The sequence below is a fragment of the Leptonychotes weddellii genome, chromosome 14 (genome assembly GCF_054177405.1).
Source record: "Leptonychotes weddellii isolate Sample4059 chromosome 14, ASM5417740v2, whole genome shotgun sequence".
Taxonomy (NCBI): Eukaryota; Metazoa; Chordata; class Mammalia; order Carnivora; family Phocidae; genus Leptonychotes; species Leptonychotes weddellii.
Genome location: NC_138382.1, coordinates 31,303,642 through 31,328,825, shown reverse-complemented (window position 1 = coordinate 31,328,825; position 25,184 = coordinate 31,303,642). Strand labels below are relative to the sequence as shown.

The window sequence follows — 25,184 nt, the reverse complement described above, 5'->3', positions numbered from 1 at the left end:
TTCAAGATGACACAGAAGGAATATAATTATAGTTGAATTAAAACTATTAAGAATTCTAGGGGTGCCTGGGTTGCTCAGTCGGTTAAATGTCTGACCCTTGATTTCGACTCAGGTCATGATCTCAGGGTCCTGAGATTGAGCCGAACATCGGGCTCCATGCTAGGCATGGAGCCTGCTTAAGATTCTCTCTCCCTCTCCCTCTGCCCCTTCGTGTCCCCCATTGTGTCCACTCTCTCTCTTTTTCTCTCTTTCTCTCAAAAAAAAAAAAAATCAAGAATTCTAATTTAATATAGAAAATATACAATATTTTCTTAATCTTAAACAATATATGGAAGAAACATTAGCCTATCTCATCAATAAACCAGTACAACAGATTTAGGAAGTTATTAACCTAGTCTCTTTCACTAGAAAATAATTCAAATCTTAAAAAATTAAATTACAGTTGACCCTTGAACAACACAGATTTGAACTGCAGAGGTCCATTTAATATGCAGAGTTTTTACAGGACAGTACTGTAAATGTATTGTCTTCCTTATCATTTTCCTAATAACATTTTCTTTTCTCTAGCTGACTTTATTGTAAGAATACGGTATATAATACATACGTATAATATGTGTTAATTGTGTTAGCAACAAGGCTTCTCAATAGTAGGCTATGCATAGTTAAGTTTTTGGGGAGTCAATGTATACATAAAGTTCCAACTGCGCAGGAGTCAGCACCCCCAAACCCCCGCACTGTTCAGGGGTCAACTATATATGTTTATTCTCCATACTGACAAAAGCAAAGAAAAGAAATTTATCTATTTATGACCTAAAATTACCAAACCAGTTAGTGTCTAAATCACTTGGATTCTGCTATAAATATGTTCCTGAGTTAGCAGTATCTATGAGAGATGTTTTTGTTTGGTTGTTTTTCTCCCTTAAAAAGGTCAGTACAGGGGCACCTGGGTGGCTCAGTCGTTGGGCGTCTGCCTTTGGCTCGGGTCATGGTCCCGGGGTCCTGGGATCGAGCCCCGCGTCAGGCTCCCTGCTCAGTGGGGGGCCTGCTTCTCCCTCTCCCACTCACACACTGTTCCTTCTCTAGCTGTCTCTCTCTCTCTCTGTCAAATGAATAAATTAAAAAAAAATCTAAAAAAAAAAGTCAGTACATTCAGTGTATCAGAGTTCAGTTTCTTTATTTCCCTGAAATTCTGGGAATATTAAATTTTTGCAAGTATTTATTAGCCTCTGTATTTAGAAAAGTCTCCTTTTTCTTAAGGGACTTTAAAATAATATACTCTAGAAATGGGAAAATACATTGTTTTCTTATCAACAAGCAGTAAAATGGTTTTTTCTCAATTAGATGCACAGCCTCCCACAGGACTTGAAACTTCAATTCTACCACCTCAGGCACAAAGCATGTTTTAGAAAACACAGAACACCCATTCTCAAAGGGTTATCTTTCTCTTCAGTGGAAATGGAATATCTTCTACATGGATTTGAGCACACCAATAGACAAACAATATAGCCCAACTAACCATATTCCGTGTTGTCTCTCATCCAACAGAGGAGATTCACATCATCCTAATAGAGATCACCTAGTGATCCCATCATGAAATCAGGTTGCCCATTATTGCCACCCCAAATGGGGAATAACTTCTAGATTATGTGACCTTGACTGACCTAGTGGTTCAGTACCCATCAGTCCCTGGAACTGGCTGTTTGCACACATTTTATACATGAGGATTCAGTCTCCAGTTGTGGAAATGGACATGACTTAAGCAATGAATTAAACAAAACTCATAACTGTTGGCTAAGGATCTGAAACAACAGCAACAACAAAGCAAACAAACCAGAACAGAAAGTACCAAATCAGAAGAAGAAAATAGAGTCAGAAAAGGTAAAGTTCTATTGCTATTTGTGACTGACTCCGGAAGCCTGGGCAACTTCATTTAACTAGTTCTAGCAGGTAAGCCCCTCGGCCTCCAAATCTATCAAAGTATAATTTTCAAGGAATTTTAAACATGGCTCTCATATAAATATAGAGGGAACACATGTTGAAGATTTATTTAGCTCATTTAATGAGAGAACCAGCAAGATGATATCAACTGTCTCAAAAGAATTGTGGGAATGGTTCACCAATTTTCTCAGAAAAGACATGAAATCATTTTGTTAACTTAGAGACAAATTGTTTAATGTCCAGTAGGACAATAAAACCATAACCTTTGAATTTTTTTTTAACTGGAGAGAAGTCATTTTCATGTCTTCCAGACACAAGTCTACAAGTCAGCTAACAACTTTATGAATCTGGGCCAAAGTAGTAGTAAATACCAGGTCACACAAGGTGTGTCCACATAGATAAATAATGCTTTGGCTATGATTCAGCATATCTTTGAAGAGCCATTCAAACTGTTTATATATCTTCAAGTTTACTGACTCTTTCCTTGGCTATGTCCAGTCTACTGATAAATTCATCAAAGGCTTTCTTTACTTATATCGCAGTGTTTTTGATTTACAGCATTTTCCTTTGATTCTTCCTTCAAGTTTTCATTTCTCTGCTTACATTACCCACCTGTTCTTGCATGATGTCCACTTTTTTCAGTAGACCCCTTAGCATATTAATCATAGTTATTTTGAATTCCCAGTGTAATAATTCCAAAACCTGTATCATATCTGAGTCTGGTTCTGATACTCTTGTCTCTTCAGACTTTGCTTTTGCTTTTTAGCATGCCTTGTAATTCTTTGTCAAAAGCTGAATATGATGTAAAGTAACTGGAATAGGTAGGCCTTTAGTGTGAGGTGTTATATTTATCTGACTAGGAGTTAGACTGTTTATTGTTTGCTGTAGCAGTAGGTGTCAGAGACTAAAATTTTCTCTAGTATCTTTGTTTTTGTCTATTCTGCTATCTTTGGGTTTTCCTAGAGATTCCTGAAGTAGAGTCTGAAGCCTGTGATACTTCTAGCTGAAATCCCCTGTTAGTACCCAGGAACCCTATGACATGGTGGTAAGTTGTGGGGAAGGAGAAGCCTTCTATAGTCCATGATTAGGTCTCAATTAATGGGTGTTTCCCTTCCCCCACATAGGTTAGGCTCTGGTAAAAGCCCAGTATATTGGGCTCTGGTAAAATAGTTTCCCTTGATGACAGGCCTTGTTAAGGGAACAGGAAGCTCTGGGCAGATTTCAGAATGGTAACTTGTCCCCTTAACCTGTAAGAAGCTTAGGGGACAGTGAGAACCTGATGGGGCTCCTGAAGGTGACACTCATGAACATGTAGGGGTTCCCCCTGAAACTGGGCCTTTTGGAGTTTTTAACTCTGTCTATACTGAACCTCCAGCAATTCATCAGAGTTCAAAGTGTTTCTACTGATATCAGTTCCACCTGGGGCCTTCTGATTCCGGACTTAGGATCTGAGTAAGCCATGAGTCTCTGTATTTACCTGTTTATCTCCCAGAGGCAGCAGTTTGCCCCATGACCTCAATTGTTTGCTGAATCTAAGAAGAGTTGTTGATTTTCAGTTTGTTCAGCTTTTTTTCTTATTGTGAAGATAGGAATGATAATTTCCAAGCACTTAACATGTCAGACTGGAACCATAATGAGAATAATCAGCCTCATCATATATTTGTTGTAACAATGACATTAAATTTATTAGACACATTAATGTGTAAGGCCATGGCACATAGAAAGCATTCAATAAATGGCAGATGTGTCTAATTCTTAAAACTAATGAAGCAAAATTAGTGAGACAAAATAAATCCCTAGACAATCCCTGACTGCAGTGTATTATCAGCAAATGTTGAAATGGTGGCAAGTGTTTCTCACTGGCCACTCTTTAGGATGTGAGATCACTGCTCTAACCAGTGTCATCTGGAAAGCCCCACCCAAAGTTCCCCAAATGAACATAGTCAGTGTTTAAGCATCATTTACAAAACAAAATGATCTTCAGCATCATGAAGTGAAACATTTCAAACATTACCAAATTATCAACATTGGTTAAAAATGAATGATTGTAACAAAATGCCAGTGTCTCAGTTATGTTTCCTACACAAAAGAACCTTTCTACAGAAGACCTTTTCTCTTTTTTTTAAGATTTTATTTATCTATTAGAGAGAGAGCATGAGTGGGGTGAGGGGCAGAGACAGAGGGGGGAGCAGGCTCCCCACTGAGCAGGGAGCCCAACACAGGGCTTAATCACAGGACCCCAGGATCATGACTTGAGCCAAAGGCAGACACTTAACCAACTGAGCCACCCAGGCACCCCCAGAAGACTCTTTCTAAAGAAAATTGGGTTAATGTGTGAAAAACAAAATCTGGCTCATAGGAGGCACTGAATAAATCGACTTTAATCCCTACCCTAATCTCCTCCTCCTGGCTTTCCTCTGGGGAGGCCAAATTAAAGGGAATTCTTCAATTTAAATGGAGAATTATGAAAAGCAAGATTACTACTTGGTAGATACCTCGGTATTGAAAATTCAGTGATACCAGCTTCGTTCATCTCTTATTATATTCTAAACTCTTAAAATTATATCTGAATGCTATTATGTAAGTTTAGTTGATTATTTTATCATTATATACACTACTTTTTATGACCCTCAAGTTATAGGAAATATATTTATAAGTACCTCCATTGAAAGCATCATGTGTCAGATACCAGAGGTATGAAATGTTGTTTCTCCTTCAAAGTAATAAATCACCTTTTCTTTTGGGAAAAAGGGTTATCCTGTGGGAGATGCAGATGGCCCTCTCTTGAAGACCTTAACTTCCTTGGACATTTTCTGTCTCCATCAATAAATATTTAGCTACTCTGCTTTTTTTTTACTTTTTTTTTTCAAACTATAAAACAGTGAATCAGTAGAGTAGCATTCCACGGACACTGTGGTCCAGCATCCATCACCCGAAATCATCCACAAGTAGAAAGATCTGTAGGCCCTTGCTACTCAAAGTGGCCATAATCCCAACAGCATTGGTGTATTAGTTGGTTCATGCTGAATAATAAATACCCCGAAACTTAGCAATGTGAACAACAGACATGTTTTATGTCACAGCTTCTGTGAGTCAGAAGCCTGGGCACGGGTGAACTGAGCGTCTGTGGCTCAGGCTCCCCTCACAAGTCTGCAACCAGCATGTTGGCTGGGGATGTGGTCATCTCAGGGCTCAATTCGGGGAAGATCTATGTCAATCATATCTCAAAAAACCTTAAATTATGCATAGAAACCTACAAATTAAGAGTTATATGAAAAAACGAAGGTTATAAATGCTCAAAATTCATCACTTTTTATTTTACTAATAATTTTCTTGGCGCGCCTGGGTGGCTCGGATGGTTAAGCATCTGCCTTCGGCTCAGGTCATGATCCCGGGGTCCTGGGATCGAGCCCCACATCAGGCTCCTGGCTCAGTGAGGAGCCTGCTTCTCCCTCTCCCTCTGCCTCTCTCCCTGCTCATGCTTTCTCTCTCTCTCTCTATCTCTGTATCTCAGTGAATAAATAAAATCTTAAAAAAAATAATTTTCTTGAGGTTATTTAAAATATGTACTGTATCCCTAGGGTGAAAATATTGCATAATGCTGGGCTACTGAGCATCTCTTCTCAAACTCAGGTTTAGTGGCATCACATTGGTAGCTTGAAATTAGCCATGGTAAGAGTATTTACAGCACAGAAATTAGAAAACGCTGTAAATCAGAGCTTGGTTTTTATTTTGTTGACTGTCTTAAGACAGTGATGGAGAAAATGTTAATATTGCAGATTAAATTTAAAAGTGTGTCATGGGGCCCCTGGGTGACTCAGTCGGTTAAGAGTCTGACTCTTGATTTTGGCTCAGGTCATGATCTCAGGGTGGTGGGATCAAGCCCCCGAGTTGGGGGAGATCCTCTCTCTCCCTCTGCCTCTCCCCCCTGTGCTCTCTCTCTCTCAAATAAATAAATAAATCTTAAAAAAAATAGAAAGAATTCAGCAAAAATGAACAAAGAGCATTCTCTGAGGGCGCCTGGGTGGCTCAGTCGTTAAGCGTCTGCCTTCAGCTCAGGTCATGATCCCAGGGTCCTGGGATCGAGCCCCGCATCGGGCTCCTGCTTGGTGGGAAGCCTGCTTCTCCCTCTCCCGCTCCCCCTGCTTGTGTTCCTGCTCTCGCTATCTCTCTCTCTGTCAAATAAATAAATAAAATCTTTAATAAAAAAAGCATTCGCTGAGAATCAATGAGTTATATAAAGTTTATAATAAAAGGTAACATGTATTTTAGTATTTGTAAGGTGTGTACTACACATCTATCAGCACGATTCCTATTGCATGTATGTGTGTGTGTGCATGTATAGTGTTCCCAGGGAACCGGTTGTTAAACATGTATCAGCACGCCACCCTGCATCCCCTGCCTTCCCAGCATAAGCACAGCTACTACGTATCACAGAGGAGCGCATCATTGTACCCTCATCTTCCGTATAAAAATCCCACCTTAAGCTCTAAATTGGAAAAATGGACATGCAGAAAGAATACTCGTTATAACCTAGTGGAAACACTTCTTGTCGGGTCTTTGTTCTCTTCATGTGATCTGCCCTACTACAAATGTCTGAAGTCCATGTTTTTGTTCAGTCTTTCCAAATGCATTTCTACTCAGGTCATTTATAGTCTCTTGCGTTAGCCAGTGACCCTGGGCATGTACGTACCGAGAGCTCTCAGGGCAGCGATTTTCACTGTATTAGAGTGCGGGCAAGAAACTGGCATCACAGGCCTCTGAGTCCCGACTGGACTAGCACCTGTGGGATGGGACTGAAAAGCTCCCCGGTCTTATTTTGGCCATCAGAGGAGTCATCAGCAGGAACCGCGTCAAACCCAGGCGCAGGCGCGGTGGCGAGAACTTATGTGTAAGGTTCAGGGCGGTCACCTGTGCCCCTTTCAAATAAACCAGATGCAGCTTTCTAATTTATCAAGGCATCAGTTAGCTGTGCTGCTGCCAGTGTTTTTATGTATGGAGCTCGGTCTTGGGGGAAGTGACTCTTCTAGCTCTAAGTTTTGGGAGAAGAGAGAACTGTTGTCTTCGTTACTGTTCAGTTCCACATACAAACAATACAAATGGAGGAAGACAAAGCTGACTGATAGAAAAATGGAATCCTCTGTTGCTCAGTTAGAAAGAAATTTTTTCGTAAATTTTGAGCTGCCTGAGAAAGCAGAGACAAGCTCTGGCCGAACAGCACTGGTAACGGGCCACAGGCTTTTCTCCAGAAGCATTTGAAACCAAGACAGTGGGTGGAAATGTTGTACCATGTCTTCTCTGATTGCAAAGGGACAATAATATGCTTCTGGATCCTCTGAGAATATAGTGAGAGAAGTGCTTTATAAATACAACTCTTAATAAAACTGCTGGAAATTTTAAGGATGGGTGGGCAGAAAATCTGTATCATCAGATTGAGGATGTGGTGAATTTGGACAGGGAGCAGATTTGGGCTTGATTCGGTTATGCAAAAGGAACACACAGATAAACTGGGATAAACTGCTAGAAAAACAATATTCCAAGCATTGTTATAGCAGCCTTTTAATAAGGTGTAAGATGATATGTTAATTTATTTGTAAATTTGGAAATAAATATGACTAGAGAAGAAAGGCTTTCCATCAATTACAAATTTGAAAAATTTGTCCCTCTGAATTAGGAACTAGGATTAGAGCCTCACATTAAAAGGCAAATCTAGGGATGCCTGGGTGGTTCAGTCGTTAAGCGTCTGCCTTCAGCTCAGGTCATGATCCCAGGGTCCTGGGATCGAGTCCTGCATCGGGCTCCCTGCTCGGCAGGGAGCCTGCTTCTCCCTCGGCCTACCACTCCTCCTGCTTGTGCTCTCTCTGTCTCTGACAAATAAATAAATAAAATCTTTAAAAAAAAAACAAAAAATAAAAGGCAAATCTAATCTGTTTTCCTTCATGTACATGATTATGGATTTGTAAAGTAGTCTTTCTCCCTTCTAATTCATATTATAGCTTGCTGGACATTTGGGATTTAGGTCATGGATATTGTGGATTTTACATTAGAAGTACATAATAACTAGGAGATGGCCGGCGTTTATCTGACTAGTTGATTCTCTTAAACAAAAGGATAAAAATAGTGAAGGAGAGGTTTATGAGAGACAAGAGTACATGGTGCTGTCCAAGCTTCCCGTATGCCAAGATAGAGTGAACACTGCCCCTATTTGGAAGATACATTCCGCAGCTCATGTACACATTTCACTTAATAAATAGGCATATGAACGATGATACGTATGTTTATCCTGGAGCAGAACACAAATAAGATTTTATGTAAACCCAAATAGCAAGAGCCAAAATTAAAAATTACCATTACCACACAATTTCCGATAAGGAGATTAAAATTCACAAAGAGCTCAAAGTGCTGGCTTTGGCCATGAGATTCTACTAGCTAAAAATTTTGCTGGAGCTGTTGAGTAGCAAAATTGATTGTTCTGTCTCATCTATATATAGCCCACATGGTTTTCTCAAAGCAGAGACAATTTAGTAATCAAACGGTCACCAGAATGATGAAAGAATCAGAGACTATGTCAAAGTAGAGGGAAATCCTGAGCCAATCTGATCTGCAGATTCTTTGCATCAAATAACATCCTAAATAAATCCTCAGTATGAAAAGCAGACAGGGGGTGCCTGGGTGGCTCAGTCATTAAGCGTCTGCCTTCAGCTCGGGTCGTGATCCCAGGGTTCTGGGATCGAGCCCCGCATCGGGCTCCCTGCTCCGCGGGAAGCCTGCTTCTCCCTCTCCCACTCGCCCTGCTTGTGTTCCCTCTCTTACTGTGTCTCTCTCTGTCAAATAAATAAACAAAATATTTAAAAAAAAAAAAGAAAAGCAGACAGAAGTGATAGGAGGTTCCTCAGTCGAATTAAATCTTCAATACTGGCAGAAATGAGCCTTTGTTCACAGACTGCTTTACCACCTCCACTGAGGCCTGTGGTTCACTGGAGCGGAGAATAAAACCTCATCCTTTGTCTTCATGAATGCAGAGGCTGAGATCCCGTGTGCCAAACCACTTTGCCAGAGGTCACACAGGTAGACAGTGACAGTGGCAGGCTAGAACCCTGTACCATGTTCCTCGGACGGCACTACAAAAAAAGTTGACTTGTTCAACAACTACCTGATTAGTTGAAAATTTGACCACCTCCTCTCCTTCTTGGATTCCATTGTGCTAATTTATAATGTTTGTCTTCTTTCAGCATTAAAATGATAGCCAGGAGGAAAACACAGATCTGGGAAAGTTTATTATTAAGATTATTTGCTCTTTCAGGATCCCTCATTTCAATTTCTTCCACAGACCCAGTTCACTACTTGTCCAAAAATGATAGGAAATTTCAGCATTTACCAAGTCTGGAGACCTATGTTAAAATCCTAAAGCATGAGAGACCTCAGTTAAGTATGAAGGTGAACCACATTGCAATAATGCAAGGACCAGAGTGGGGGGTGGGACGGGTAGGGTGTGGTAGGGGAAAAGAGGGAAGGACATTCACATCTCTTTCAATCAATCTGTGCAAAACTTTTTTTCTTTCTTTCTTTCTTTCTTTCTTTCTTTCTTTCTTTCTTTCTTTCTTTCTCTTTCTTTCTTTCTTTCTTTCTTTCTTTCTTTCTTTCTTTCTTTCTTTCTTTCTTTCTTCTTTCCTTCCTTCCTTCCCTCCTTCCTTTTCTTTCCTTTTTTTCTTTTCCTTTTCTTTTCTTTTCTTTTTTTTTTTATAAATGTCCTGTTTGTTCCCTTTGTTTAAATCATTTCATCGAGTATTTACAGAACCCTGTGCCTGTGCTAAGACCAGAACCAGTTATTACCTCGGAACAAACAGAATAATGTTTGGAGTATGATTCACACCTTGAAGTCCATTTCCTTTCAGAGATACTATCTCGATAATCTGTACATTCAAGCTAGGAATACCGTGTTTGAATCCTGTGAATGAATCAGAATGGGTTGCATGCTGGCAATGCTCCAGCTCTGAAATGCTCTTTCCAGAGCCTTTCCAAGCCGCCGCTTTCTTCCTCTCAAGTCACATATCCCTGACCCACCGCAAAGCCCAAGGGAGGGGTGTTCCTGACAGATGGTGCAATCTGAAACAATCAGTCAGCCCTTGAAGAAATGCGAATTGAGCCCCTACTATGTGCCAAGCACTCTTGCAGGCCTTGGGCACAGAGTGGTGAACAGAATAGACCAAATCCCCTGCATTCTGTGGTGCTTACATGCTTATGAGGAACACAAAAAGTACACACACGAACAATAAGCAGGATGATTTCCACTAGCCATAAATACCGAGAAGGGAACAAAAAAAACAGAAATGTAGTATTCAACTAGGCATGGAGACTGGATACCATGATGGATCAGGAAGGAGTTCTCCAAGAAGGGGAACTTAAACTCAGACCATGAAAAGGGCCTCCCAACTCTCTATAGCTTTAAAGTCACAAGACTTTGTAAGACTTTAGGTGAAAGAACCGGACACTTTCCTACCGACGGGGTAGGCGACTGTCTCCTTAATAGATGGCCCCACTTCATAAACACTGACATGAATAACAGGGAGGAAAGGCGGGGCAGCAACCAGAGACAGAAGCAACATTGTGATTTCGTCCTGTGGCAGATTGCTCAGACTTTCAGGGTTCATTGGCAACAGCATAACCACACTTCAGTTCCAGGAGCGAGCGGTGTGGGGCAGCCTGGAGCACCAGGTATTGGACAGGCAGCCGTGTGAACGGGCGGCCCTGCGCTCCCACAGAGCAGCTGTTTACTTTCTCCCCAGCAGGACAGAGTTAGAAGTTAGGTCTGTCATCATTAGCAGCCAGATCAACGCGTTCTAACTGACTCGCTTTCGTCATTTTCCCCCCCAGCGGTGGTTCAATGGCCTGTGAATGTTTGCCTTCAGAAGAAAAAGATTGTTTCTAAATAAATCATTTCATGGTCAAAGGAAGCTTTTGTTAGTTCATAGTCTATTCCTCTGATTTGCATTGCTCAATAAGATTGAAAAAATTGTGTTTGAGGCAGCCATGGTGTAACTCAGACAAAAATTGCCGGAAAAAATTTGTCCTGAGTATGTTTTAACCCCGGAGTGACACAGTCGTTGGGAGTGTGCATTATTACTGCCTTAAGAGCTGAACGTCCACAGATCTAAATTTATGCCAGTTAAGGAAAAAAAAAAATCAATCAATGCTTACCTAGGTCAGGCCTTAAGATACGGAAAAATTGTAAGACATTTTGTACATGGGCCAGCAGAGGAGGCTGGAATCAGCAAGTAGTGCTTAGAGGACTTTAGGAATGGCGGGGGGAGTGTTGAAGAGGAAGAGAGAAGTATTTCAAGTGAGGAGACTAACAGGGAACACACCCACAGCTGGGCACGGACCAGAATGTTTTCATGCGACAGGGCGGGGATGTGAACAAATGCAGCTGTGGATCATTTGGGGCGCTGACGGGAAATGGTCCCATTTATATGGCACCAGGCCGACAATGGGCACAGCATGTCTCATCGGCTACGGACGCCTCACAGAAGAATTTTGTAAGACTTTGACTCATATTGATTTTCTAGGCTCCTCAGTGGACCAGGACAAGTTGTTGATTTATAAGTATTTGTTGTATTACATGTAACCTGAACAGTATGTTGATGGCTCATGGGGTGTGGGGGTGAATTTGAACATAAAGACTGCCAGAAAGCCTCCTTTCTCAATGCAACATGACTGCAAGGTCACTGAGACACTGTGTAACTGAAAAATATCTCAAAACTTAATAAGTTAACATTTTTCTGCTCACAGACACCCCAGAGACAAATGATTTTCACAGTTACCTTGTATACAGTTTGTTTTTGGTGCTTTCCTCAGAGAAGATAAGGAAGTCACTCATGTCACTTTATGTGATAGCCTAGCAAAATTAAGAGTTTTAAAATCATACCTTATGCTTTTTTAATGTGTATTCATACATGACCTGTAATCTTACATCTTTGAAGTCATTGGTAGAAATTCCATCTTCTCCTAATGTTTGTTCATCACATTCACTCAACCCAAAGTTCACCTTTGGTTATGGATTAACTCCTAACCAGGAAATAATTTTATAATATGAATGCATACATTTGAAGACAATAGCTCCTTTCTCCTTAAAGGCTTGAGTCATTCATGACTGAATGCCTTTAATAATTCTAGAAACCCACAAATCCGAATTAGCCTTGGATCTTAAAGAAACAATTAGCAAGGCCCAGCCTCTTGGGTTAAAGACCCCAACTGAAAAAAAAAAAAAAAAAAAAAAGGAAATCTATTTCAAACCATAACGAATGTGACCTCTGGTGGCCACATGTTTCCCTGACTCCCAGTCCAGGTGCTAGAAGCTTTATAGGAGCCACATCTCTTCACTTACAACAAGAACATGGGCAGTCATGAGAGTTCTTGCAGCCTACCTCTCTCCACCTTCCACAGAAACACCACACTCTTGATGTTAGCAAACGTTCCCATTTAACTATAGGACCTACAAAGAAATTCTGCTTTGTGCTGTGAGGACAGGTTTCTTTGAAGTAATTTAGAACTATCAGAAGGACTACACACCTAGAAGGTATCTGAGGGAGTTCTAGAACTTTCTCAGAGTTCTATATACCAATTTTGATTGAGGCTTCCCCTGACCTATCTGAGGCAAATAATCAGATCTATAGAAGACATCTGAATGCTTCATCTTGTAAAGTGGATGGCCTCCTTTTGGATTCAAGGAATTGTAAAGCAATTTGATTCTTAAAAATAAAAGCATTATTTAGAACTAGATATATTTCCATATAGTCATAGAGAGTGCAGACCTCTTCCATACTCCTTTCTGTGGATTTCAATTTCTTCACCTGTGTAATGGGGATAAAAGTAATACCCATGGCCCAGGGTTGCTACAATATAATGAAGGCTGGCATTTGCATAATGATGTCTGGTACGTCATCCCTCAAAAACTAGGAGCAGCTACAATGATGGTGATGCTGATAATTGCTTAATTACCACACATTTCTCTTCTTCCCACCTCACAGCATCTACATGCATATGCCCAAGTAAACATGGATTAACTGTTATTCTGGCCAGAGAGAGAATGCATTTCTTAGCAGAGAACCTGACAGTCAATATGTTATTTCCAGGCAGCTGAGTTAGGGTCAGAGATGCAGTGCGAGTTTTACTGTCCCCTTTGGAGCCTGATGCATCGAGGGCAGGAAGTGAGTTGGTTGACTCTGCCTTTTGCCATTGGCCAGCAGTTTTCAAAAGGTCATGAGATCAAGTGAATTTATATTTTATTCTGTGCATATAAAGTTATGGCCTGCAGAAGACAGAACCCAAGTGAATTTTGAGTCTTTCAAAAATGTAGAATAACCGGCATGTCTTTGCTCTTTCCGCCCTCTGCACAGGTTAACCTCCGAGCCACAGACGTCAGGCTCATGCGCCAGTTGCTTGTTATCAATGAGAGCATTGAGTCCATCAAGTGGATGATTGAAGAGAAAGCCACCATCACCAGCCGAGGCAGCAGTCTCAGTGGCAGCCTGTGCAGTTTATTGGAGAGTCAGAGCACCTCCTTACGTGGCAGCTACAATAGTCTTCATGATGGCAGCGATGGGCTGGATGGCATCTCCGTGGGGAGCTTTCTGGACACTTTGGCGGATGATGTCCCAGGCCATCAGACCCCATCGGACTTGGACCAATTCAGCGACAACTCCATAATAGAGGACTCGCAAGCCCTGCACAAGCACCCCAAACTGGATTCTGAATACTACTGCTTTGGCTAATGACCCAGTTTTTTGCATGGGATTGGTGTGCAATTAACTTGTATTTATCCTTCTCCGCTGCTATATTTTTGGTGTGATTTTTTTTTTTTATATGACAACCTTTTTAAAAGAAGCTTATTTTGAAACTGCTTGATGATAATTCTGTTGCTCCTAATCTTTCTTTTCTGGACTGATTTATCTTTCTCTCTTACATCTCTATTTTTATTTATTACAGTGATTTTTCTCCCCTCTTTTACAGTGGAACAAATAAAGTAGGGGGAAAAAGAATAAGCAATAATCATGTTTTTGCTTTTGTTTTCAGAGCAAGGGGTCAGGGATTACCAAAAAAAAAAAAAAAAAAAATCTTTGCTAAATTTTACAATAAACCAAAGTCTGATAACAGTACATTTTGTTGTTTGTATTCTTAAATGATTCAAAGTTTCACTTTCCAGAAGATACTGAGGTTTATTATGGTTTGTATAGTAGGTTGAACGAAATAGTTGCAACAGACTTAGGCATTATTTCTAGGCAAAAATTCCTGGTGTAAAGTCAACAGTATTGTTAGTCACACACTTCTACATGACTATTATTTGGAAGCCACAACTATATGCAATCTGCTCACTTCAACTTTGAGGTCATACTTTAGATCGTACTTTTGTCATTAGTGATTCTAACTCAAATTATATAGGGTTAGTTGTGTGATGATGTATATGATTCTCCCAAATTTCAAAGAATAACTGAGATTAGGTATATATAGGTGATTAGAGGTTAAGGTCTCCTAAGTTGTATTTTGAGATTTTGTTGATATTTATTTGTAGATATTTATAATTCTGATATGACATATAAACACATAAATGCATATATACAGATGGATGGATGGATGGATGGATGGATGGAGTGGAAAGTAGAATCACTATTCATTTATGAAGTCTAACATGATATCCTTTCATCCTGGGGTAGATAAATAATCTCTTAGTTCTTTGAAATGACGTCTGACAATATAACTCTTATAGTAAATAAACATTTCATTTTGATGTGATATTATTAATCCTCCACATTTCTTTTACTTTAATGATTCCTAGTGAGTGAATCTATTGAGCTTTCAAACCGTTCTTTGTAAATGATATATGTTTCTGCACTAAACACTTTACAATATGAATCAAAAAGTCTTCCTATTTATAACTGAAAAATTTCCACACCCAAGAAATGGTTTCCCCAATATTTCCTTTGTTAATATATACCTGTTACCCTCTTGTCAAATGTATTGTTTGTTTCCAGAACATATGTTATTCAATTTCCAATTAAAATCTACAGGGTCTGTATTTTACACTAGTCTTTTTTTCATGAATTGCTTGCTATAATCCTCATCACAACAATTTCATGATGTGAGGATTGTCTCCCTTCTGTATTTGAGGAAACTGAGGCACATGGAATGTAGGTAGCTGGATCAAATCTCCCAGTAAGTGTCAAAACTGGGATTTGAACTTGGGTCTGTCTTATCCATAACATTAACACTCAATATCCCCTTTGGTACATATTGAAATTAAAAAATGAAGTACAGATAAAAAAGCAAATGTAACCCCATTACCAAAAAAAAAAGAAAAAAAAAGTGACTAATATTTTCCTTCCAATCAGTGAGAATCCCAATACTGAGCTTTCCAAGCCCCTTCCTGAATTCACATGTCCAGAGTCAGTTTTGTGCCTATAGATGAATTGGGGTATTGGCCACTTGCCAACTGTCATTAATATATTTCCCCCTTTCTGCTTATTTTTACTTTCAAGTTAGTAAAGGCTGGTTGGTTGGCTATTTTGTCAGTTTTAATCTAGAATTAAGCCAAGCAATTTTTAGCACAGATCATTTACCACCTTAAAATCTAAGAGTGTGCAGAGAAAACATCTGCAAGAGAAAACATCTGTAGAACCAAGATGGATGAATTTCAAGCAGAAGATAATAAAATATGTAATTATATGTCTACAGCACTGCAAAAAGAACATCCTCAGTAAGAGGGAAGTAGGCAGACAGCAAGAGTATAAGAGGTATCAAGGGCAAATTCGCACCCCATCAAAACCCTACATTTGCCTAGAACAAGCCAGGTACATGAATGATGATTTCTGTCCTCAGATCACAGTTAAAGGCTGTAAATTCAATGTAGCAAACTTCTTTCACATTCTCCCTTTCCTAATCAGGCTTCCCTGCTATTTGTCAATCCCTTGCCAACTATAACTGTCCCACCTATAAAAAGGAAATAAAAAAGCAAAAGAGTGTAATACGGGAGAAGCCTGTGGAATAGTTTTCATTTATGCATTGTATTTTAAGGAATCTAATGAACATTGGCAGAATACTTGAGAATTTTATTGGCTCTATGAGTTTCAATATTCTATGTGCTTTACAGTTATTCCTATTTATTCTATCTAGTTTTTGCACAATATACCAAATATAAACTCTGTGATTTAGATATTAGGGTCATATATAAGTCAACAATGTTTTGATAGTTGATTTTACTAAGAGGAAGGGAATATGCAGTTAAACAACACTAATTACTAACATATTTATTGGTCTCAAAAGAATGAATGCACTTTCAACTAAAGAATTCCCATAACTAATCTCTGACCTGGAACATTTGATATTTGACCTCTGTCAGCACCATGAAGAAATGGGGTAAAAAGTTAAAGCAAAAGTGCCTTTCAAACTATTCTGCCTGCACTCAGTTGTTGCTGTCCCAGAAAAATGGAAATTGTCCTAGTTATATAAATCTCTCCATTGTATGGACTCATCAGTCTTATCATGGAAAGGAGATTAATTGAAGTTAAGGAATTTAGTAAGTTTAAAGCTTACACATTTTAAGGGTATTTGCAAATAAAGATATGCTAAATGACCAACTTAGAAACCTTTTTTAAAATTTTTTAAGTTATCTCTACACCCAACATGGGGCTCGAACTCATGACCCCAAGATCAAAAGTCACATGCTGTATCGGCTGAGACAGCCAGGCGTCCTGACCAACTTGGAAATTTTAATTAAACTTCAAAAAACTCCAATAATTGTACTACCAGTCAGCCCCAAATCACATAACATAAAGTTTTAAGTACTTGTCAACATTTAGAAATACAACAAGGATCCTCTTCTGTTGCGTGAATATAAAGGCACTTGAAGCTCCATGAATAACTTCAATTAGGCATTTGTATTCCCAGCTCTATCAAAACACAATCATGTTAAAAAATGGCTATTTTGACGTCCTCATCTTACACCTCAGCAGCAGCTGACACATTTGATTACTCCTTACTTGAAAATTTGTCTTCATTTGGCTTCCAGGACATCGCTCTGTCTTGGATCCTATCATTCTTCACTTGCCTGCTTGTTAGCGCGCTCTGTTGCTGGTATCTCTTCACAGTCCTGACCTCCAAACAGAAGAATACCTCTTTGCTCAATTCTGGTGCCACCTCTTTTCTAAAATGGCTCCCCTGGGGATTTCATCCAGTTCTACAGCTTTAAATGGCATCCACATGCTGAGTCCCAAAAGCGTATCTTTTGCCCCAATTCCTCCCCTGAACGCCAGTCTCCCCATGTCTATCCACAGCATTTTGACTTAATGTCTGATGAACATCAATCTAAACATATACAAAACTGAAAGTTTGTCCTTGTTTTATAATCGTCTCCGGTTCAGTAAACAGTGCCTCTACTCATCAGATGCTCAGCCTCATCCAAGAAAGGTAATTGCTTTCTTTCTCTCAGACCATAGCCAATCCATCATGCAAATCATACAAGCCTGATCTTTTTTTTAAAGTATGTTCAATTAGCCAACATATAGTACATCATTAGTTTTTGATGCAGTGTTCAATAATTCATTAGTTGCCTATAACACCCAGTGCTCATCACAACACGTGCCCTCCTTAATACTCATCACCCAGTTACCCCATACCCCACCCCCGCCCTTCTGTAACCCTCAGTTTGTTTCCCGGAGTCCAGAGGTTCTCATTGTTTGTCTCCCTCTCTGATTTCTTCCCATTCAGTTTTCCCTCCCTTCCCCTGAGGTCCTCCACACTATTCCTTATGTTCCACATATGAGTGAAACCATATGATAATTGTCTTTCTCTGCTTGACTTATTTCACTTAGCATAATACCCTCCATTTCCATCCACGTCGATGCAAATGGTGGGTATTCATCTTTTTGATGGCTGAGTAATATTCCATTGTATATATGAACCACATCTTCTTTATCCACTCATCTGTTGAAGGACATCTTCGCTCCTTCCACAGTTTGGCTATTGTGGACATTGCTGCTATGAACATTGGGGTTCGTGTGCCCCTTATTTTCACTACATCTGTATCTTTGACCCCAACTTAAAAATATGTCCAGAATGAGCTACAAATTCTTACCCCTACCACTGCTACCAAATTAGTCCAGGTCACCATCACGTCTCTGTCTTGTTTTCTTGCTTCCTCCATTAACCTTCCCACAGCTGGTATTCAACATAGCAGCCAGACTAGTCTTTTAAGATATAAGTCAGATATTTGCCAGCTTCTGTTCCAACCCATAATGTACCTCCATCTCTCTCTGAGTATAATCCAAATCTTCACCACAGACTACAAAATCCTATGCATTCTGTCATCTGTCTACCTGTCTGACTTCATCTTATACCATTCTCTCCCTCTTTCATTGTCTCATTTGCATCCTTACTATTCCTTAAAAATCTCAAAATCCAAGCATGTTCCTAACTCAATCTTTGCACATATCATTTCATCTTTCTAAAATATTCTTATCCCAAATATTCATAAACCTGGTTCCCCAGTTCTTTTTAGTCTTTAGTCAAATGGCACCCTGTCTAAGAGGACTTCTTACATAGCACAACTAGCACATTCTGTCTCTATCCTGGTTTGTTTTTCTTCATAGCATCACCTAATACAGGTTTTTGGTGTGTACTTTCTGCTTCCCCACACTAGAGTGTACGGTCTATAAAAACTAGAACTGTGTTTTGTTCACCACCATTTCTCCCAGCACCTAGAAGAGTGTCTGTCACATAGCAAATACCAAATACATTTTTTTCTCAATCGAAGCAATTATTAAACATTTGCTGAGTGCTTTCTAGGTGCCAGGCAATGAATGTGCTAGGTTCTGATACCGCAGAAAGGAGAAGGGTATGAACTTTGATCTCAAGGAACTCATTTTTATAGTAGCTTTCCCTGGTATGAAAAGTAATGCCCCATCCTCCTAAAGATGTCCATGTCCTAATCCCTAGAACCTGTGAATGCCTTACATGGTAAAAGGGACTTTGCAGATGTAATTAAGTTAAGCATATTGAGATGGAAAGATGACCCTAGATTATCTGGGTGGACCCAATGTCATTATAAGAGTCCTTATGGGAGTGAGGCAGAAGTGTCAGAGGGAGAGGTATAAGTATGTCACACTTCTGGCTATGAGAGTAGAAGAGCCATGAGAAAAGAAGTCTTGCACTTCTAGAAGCTGAAAAAGGCAAAAGAATAGATATCCCTTAGAGGCTTATTGACATCGTAGCCATGTAAGACTTATTTTGAATGTCTGCTCTTCAGAATTGTCAGGTAATAAATTAGTGTTTTAAGCCACGACATTTGCAGTCATTTATTAAAGTACCAATAGGAAATTAATACAAAGCTTGGTACCTGGAAGTGGAAGGCCCCTATAACAAATGGCTAAAACTGTGGAGGTGGCTTTGGAATTGAATAAAGAGTAGATACTGGAGCATCCTGAGGAGCATGAGAGGAAAAGCCTAGACTCCTTGAATAGACTGTGAGTAAAAATATGGATTTTAATGACTCTGCTCATAAGGACTCAGAAGGAAGGAACACAGTAGAGAAAACCTATATTGTTTTAGAGCATACTTAAATCATCTTTAAGCTGACGAATGGTAGAAAGGATAGTAAATGCACCGCTGGTGAGGGCTCAAAAGGAAATGAGAAACCTATTATTGGAAACTGGAAGAAAGGGAATTCTTGTTATATAGTGGTAGAAAGTTTAGTGGAACTGTGTCCTACAGTTACATGGAACACAGAATTTGTAAGTGATGAACTTGGATTTTTCTGAGGAAATTCTCAAAGTGTGGAAAATGTGGCTTGGTTTCTTCTTGCTTCTTAAAATAAATGCAAGGGGAAAGAGATAAGGAAGGGGGAACAACTTAATCAAAAAGGAACCGGGACTTGATGAAATGGGAAATGCTCAGCTACCCAGATTGCAGAAGACTCTAAAACCACAGGATTCACTGTCAAGAGTGTTCTGGAAAGGCAGCCAAGAGTGTGACTGGACAACCATCTTCTAATGCCTCAGAAGGGACAAAAGGTCAGTGTATTTAGTCACAAAGACAGGTCTCTTTGAAGAGATTAAGCCTGAGACTCATGGATCCCCTCAACCATTTCAGTGGAAGCCAAAAATAGAGATGAGGTTATCTAAGGAAGGCCTGTGAAGGGGCTTCTTTTCTAATGGAGTGAATCCTTGTACATACATAGGAGACTCATAAAGTTTGTGGTGATTTTATGCCAGCAGAAACACTGCCAATTTGGACTAAAAGGGATAAAGAGGTCAAAATGAAAGAAAGGCTGTAGGGCCCCCAGAATTCCATAGGGAAAAGACAGGCTGGTAAAACTATTCAGCTGCAAATACATGTTATACCCAAGATAAGAAAAAAGCGGGGGGGGAGATTACTCCAAGGGTGGAGATTCAACTTCAGAGGAATGAGTTCTAAGCCCAGAGGGCAGAGCTAAAAGCTATAGAGGACTATTCCAGGCCTTGAAACCTAATGTTGGTGTCTCAACTGCATTTTGAAATTTCTTGGGACTCTGACCCTTTTTCCTTCCCTCTTCTCTCTTTTTGAACTGAGATGTCTGTTCCTGATCACTATGCCTGTCCCACCATTGTATTTTGGGAGCAGATAACCTGTTTCTTGAATTTCACAGATTTCAACATGGAGAGAAACTGTGTCTCAGAATGAATTATACCCAGAACCTCACCCTTACCTGATTTAGATTATTTAGATGAAGAAATGTGACACTTTGGAGGTGATGAGATTTAAATGAGATTTTGTATTTGTTACAGTTAAATGTATGACTCTTGATTTTGGCGCAGGTCATGATCTCTCCCCACCCCAGTTCATGTAGTGTCTCTCTCTCTCTCTCTCTCTCTCTCTAAAATAAGCAAAAAAAAAGTACTTCTAGATATTAGTTTCAACAAAATGCATTTTTAACCAGTAACACTGCTTCCTTTTCTCCCTATTTTAAATAACACCTGAACCACAGGCAAAATATCAAAAATTTTCTAAAATACTTTTAGTCATTTATTTTAAAGAGACTTACAATCTAAGGAAGAATGAAAATAATTATAATACAATATGATAGTTGCTGAGTAAGAAGCATGGTTTAATGTGGAAAGAGGTATTACTGAATTATGGCAAAATCACTGCATAAGTGCTGACAAGAGTGACTCCATATCTGGGCCCCCATCCTGTTTGTGCTCCCTCAAGACCTCTCTTAGGGTTACGTGTTTCTGGGCTGCACGGAGATTAATATTCATACTTCAGAAATCCCCCCAAGAGATGCCTGCTAGAATGAAGGGAAGCTTGTTTTGGCCTCCCACAGATCTATTAGAGATAACATAGTCTTTCTCCTTCTTGACCCAGAGGTGGTCCTGCCACAAGATCTAATTAAAGGTTAGCTGTCAGGTGCATGCAGACCCTCTGAGGTGCATGTAAGCCCTTTGATATCACTACAATACCCTTCTGTGTGTCCCCTTGCTCTATAAAATCTGTGGACTAAACTCTGGACTTTGAGGAGAATAACCATGCAGAGGCCATGGATCATCTTCCACCTGATCCACATCTGCCTCCCCCATCAGCAAGCTATCCTGAACAAAACTGTAAATTGTATGGAGTCTCCTGCTTTGTTTTCTGGTCTCAATTTACCTTCTCAGTTTGAGGGATACTTTATTGTCCCACTCACCTTCTAACAATCAGTAAACTATATCCTTGAGAAATGCTAAAACCATATCTTAAGGGGGTTTATTTTATTAGTTATTTAATTATTAAGATATATACTTTAATAAATTATCTCTGCATAAATCCTACCATCATTAATTTGTGTTCTAATCAGGGATAATTTTCTGAGAGAACTATTTAAGATAATGCTAATAAATTGATGACTTAGAGTTTGTTAATAGATTCCTTGCTAAGATAGCGCATATTTGTTACCTATTCCAAAGGATGTATTTATTGACTACAACAATATAAGGACAAAAGTGAATAAAAAATAGCTATTTCCTTGATTAATATCAGATTCTGAATACCAAAAACTGCATTACATGGAATTGAGAACACTATTCTGCTAGAGGAGTCTGATGACCTCAGGGGTAGTGGCAAATCTGTGCTATTTCTATCCTAATAAATTTCAAAGTAAATTACTCAGGTTTATTCAAATAGTAATGGTCAGATTTCAGATTCTAACTTAAGTTTTGCAGACTCCAAAACTTCTTACAGCATGCAGATTATAGCACAAAAATATTATACTCAACTCACAGTGTCTTTTCTTGGCCTGAGATGAACCAAGAGAAAACTTGTCAGCATGTAGTCATATTTATAACCAACATACTTTTGCAGTAGTTCAATGTCATGCTATCTAAGTGCAGTTTTGAAAAGCAGAAGAAGGATTTCTCTGGGTAAGTGTGCAGATACAGTAGAGGTATCGTAGAAGGAGAGAGAAGGAAGTAGACAGAATTGGTTTTGCACAAGGTTTGAACTCCCTGCACAGCAAGATATAGTTTCTATTTGGATGTTATTGACTAGAGCATCAATCTTACACTATTTCTATGTAATCACTATTATCATTGTCTAAATGTTTAGGAGAGCATTCCCTTTAAACACAAACAATACTCTTTCAAATCCTCTCACCTATCATTCTGGATTATTGTTGCATAGCATGCTTAACCCAACGTCTGGTTGAGTCAAGCCAAAGCCGGTGTTGGGATCACATCTACCTGTATTTATGAGTGCTAGTTAAATTCCAAACATTGCCCAAAGTTGGCATTCTTTCAAGTCATTAACATCATGCACAGGGCCTGTTTATCCAGTGTGGGAGGAAGAATTGTCAGAGCCTGCATTATTTCATTCTTTACTAATGAGGGATCATGTACCGATAATGCTGCATTCTTGATGCTTTTAGATTATTCTTAGAATAATTTACTGCAATCATTTTTACATCAGCCAAATCCACCTATAAATCAAATATAGTTCTAGTTATCAGCTCTGCATTTTTTTCCTTTCATGCAAAGGAATATATGTGAAAACTCATAATATCTCTTATTCCTTTAGTGTTGATGCATTCCAGCTTGTCACTTTGCCTTCCCCTCAAAGCATTATCTTTGCATTTTTTATTGAAGATTCTTTGCAAACTTATTAGCAATGACTCTCTTAAGCAATCAGAAAATTCTGTCCACCATAAAAAATAGGCTGTGCTGGACTCTAAAAGGTCTAAATTTTTTAAATTCAGAGATTATATGGTATTAGGTTTCTAAGATCCGCTAAAGGACATGCAGAATAATCCATCATTCTGCAAATAAGAAAAATGAGACATTCTTGGGCAACTTGTACTATATGATAAACAATGCAGCCAAGTTGTCTTTCTAAATTATGTTTCAGAAAATGACCTGATGCGCACTTGCATCTTGAGTGAATAGCTCGTTTTTTGATGCAAAACAAACAAAAATAATGAATTCCATCTGAAATATAAATAATGCAATATAAAAAAGAAAAAGAAAGACAGTGAGACGTGAAATGCCATAGTCATTAACCTATAACTGAGGGGTGGTATAAAGTGTAATGTCACTTGTTTCAGAGTGTCTCTGTTCTGCCTGTTAGTAGATGCATAAACTTGAAAGCAGTAACTTTACTTCTTGGTGTCTTAGTTTTCTCATCTGTAAAATGAGCGTAATGAAACCTGCCTTGTAGAATTGTTGAAGAATTAACGAATATTTGGAAAGTGCTTGAAATACTACCTAGTACGGGGAAATGCTTAATAAATAATGTAACTATCATTACAATAAATAATTAAGTAAGGGAATCTGTTTTATATCTAAGAAGGAAGAAATGAAGACTGGCCCATCATTGTGTATATAATTTAGGTATATGTACAGTTGAATGACCAATCCAATAGTTATTTCTAGCCATCTTCTCTATTGTTTATCTCCTCTAAAGGGGCTGTAGAAGTTAGTTACTTTTGCAGCCACTCTTGTAGTTAGCCATGGTTAGGAAACAAAATTTGGGCCAATAAACTGTAAGTAGAAATCTGACAAAGGTTTCTGGAAAACCTTTTGCTGACTCTGAGCTGTTTATATAAACCATTCTTGAACTCAGAATATTTTGAGCCTCTCACATCCTTATTTCCTATGGCAGTTGTAAAACTCTTGAAAGAAAAAGCATTAAAAGTACAACTTGCATTTTAGGACTGTTAGGACACAGTGCCAGAAGTGAATTAAATAAACTAAACACAGTTGTTTTTCTTCTGTCCTCAGTGTCAGCATAATATAGCTAATAAATCTGGGGATTTTTTTAAAGCAAAACAAGTTTTTGTCTTTACAGTACATGCTTTATATGCAAGATAATAGTCATATCTTCAGAATAAGGCGAAGATGCTAAGTTCAGATTCTGTCTTCTCAAATTTAGTGTCTGGAAACCAGCGTAGGTGCATAAAGAATTCTTCAGACGTCAAGACTTTCTAAAACATTGTTAATTTGCTGTCTCAAATTTCACTTGGAGCTACGTTTAAAATAATGGGAAAAAATATGTATATAATATGGCTCTTTCTTCTTGTAGGTCCCTTACAGATACAATACCAGATAAATGACTTACTTTGGTAGATTTATTACAGACTGAAAAACAAAGCCAATGTAAAAAAAGAGTTGAGTTAAAAATGTAGCTATACATGACCTACTTTTCCTACTAGGTTTGTGAAATCAGTGAGAACATAATAGGTGACAAAATGATGGCTGGTGATATCATTTATTGTGACAGATACCATTTAACACAGACATCATTTTAATTCAATAGAAGTTTACCAAATAATTTATCAAAAATCCATCATGACTCTACCTTCTTCCAAATTTTTGCTACTTATGGAACTTTGGAACATTAAAATTCTTGTGGATTTTCACTGGCATGATTCTAGGCTTAAATATTTGCCAGCAGAGCAAATTGTTGTTTGAAAGAATATATTTGCCAGCAGTTAGAGTGAAAGACCTCATCAAATTGATGACTAAGGGCTTCCTCTTGAGTTTATGATAGTCACAATGCAAATCCTGCAAATTCCAAACAACTGGCAGGTCTATGAAAATGGCTGAAATCTCATATAGTGCATTCTAAGAAGGCTGACTAATTAGGAAATATAAAACCTGAGTCTCTCAAAGAATTTGCAAAGTTAGACAAGTTGGGCCTGCTGAATGCTATTTTGGAAAAATGAAAATATCACCGTAAAAAAAGTCTTTCTT

General features: G+C 38.9%; 1 protein-coding gene across 1 annotated transcript in view; it reads left to right on the top strand.

The window, feature by feature from the left end:
* LURAP1L (leucine rich adaptor protein 1 like) overlaps window positions 1–15,015 on the top strand; it is a 51,556-nt gene extending 36,541 nt beyond the window's left edge. Inside the window, exon 2 of the mRNA XM_006727409.3 lies at window positions 13,335–15,015. Coding sequence (XP_006727472.1) covers window positions 13,335–13,709 — 375 coding nt within the window. The 3' untranslated portion in view covers window positions 13,710–15,015. The remainder of the gene's footprint in view (window positions 1–13,334) is intronic.
* Window positions 15,016–25,184: the final 10,169 nt, after the last annotated feature.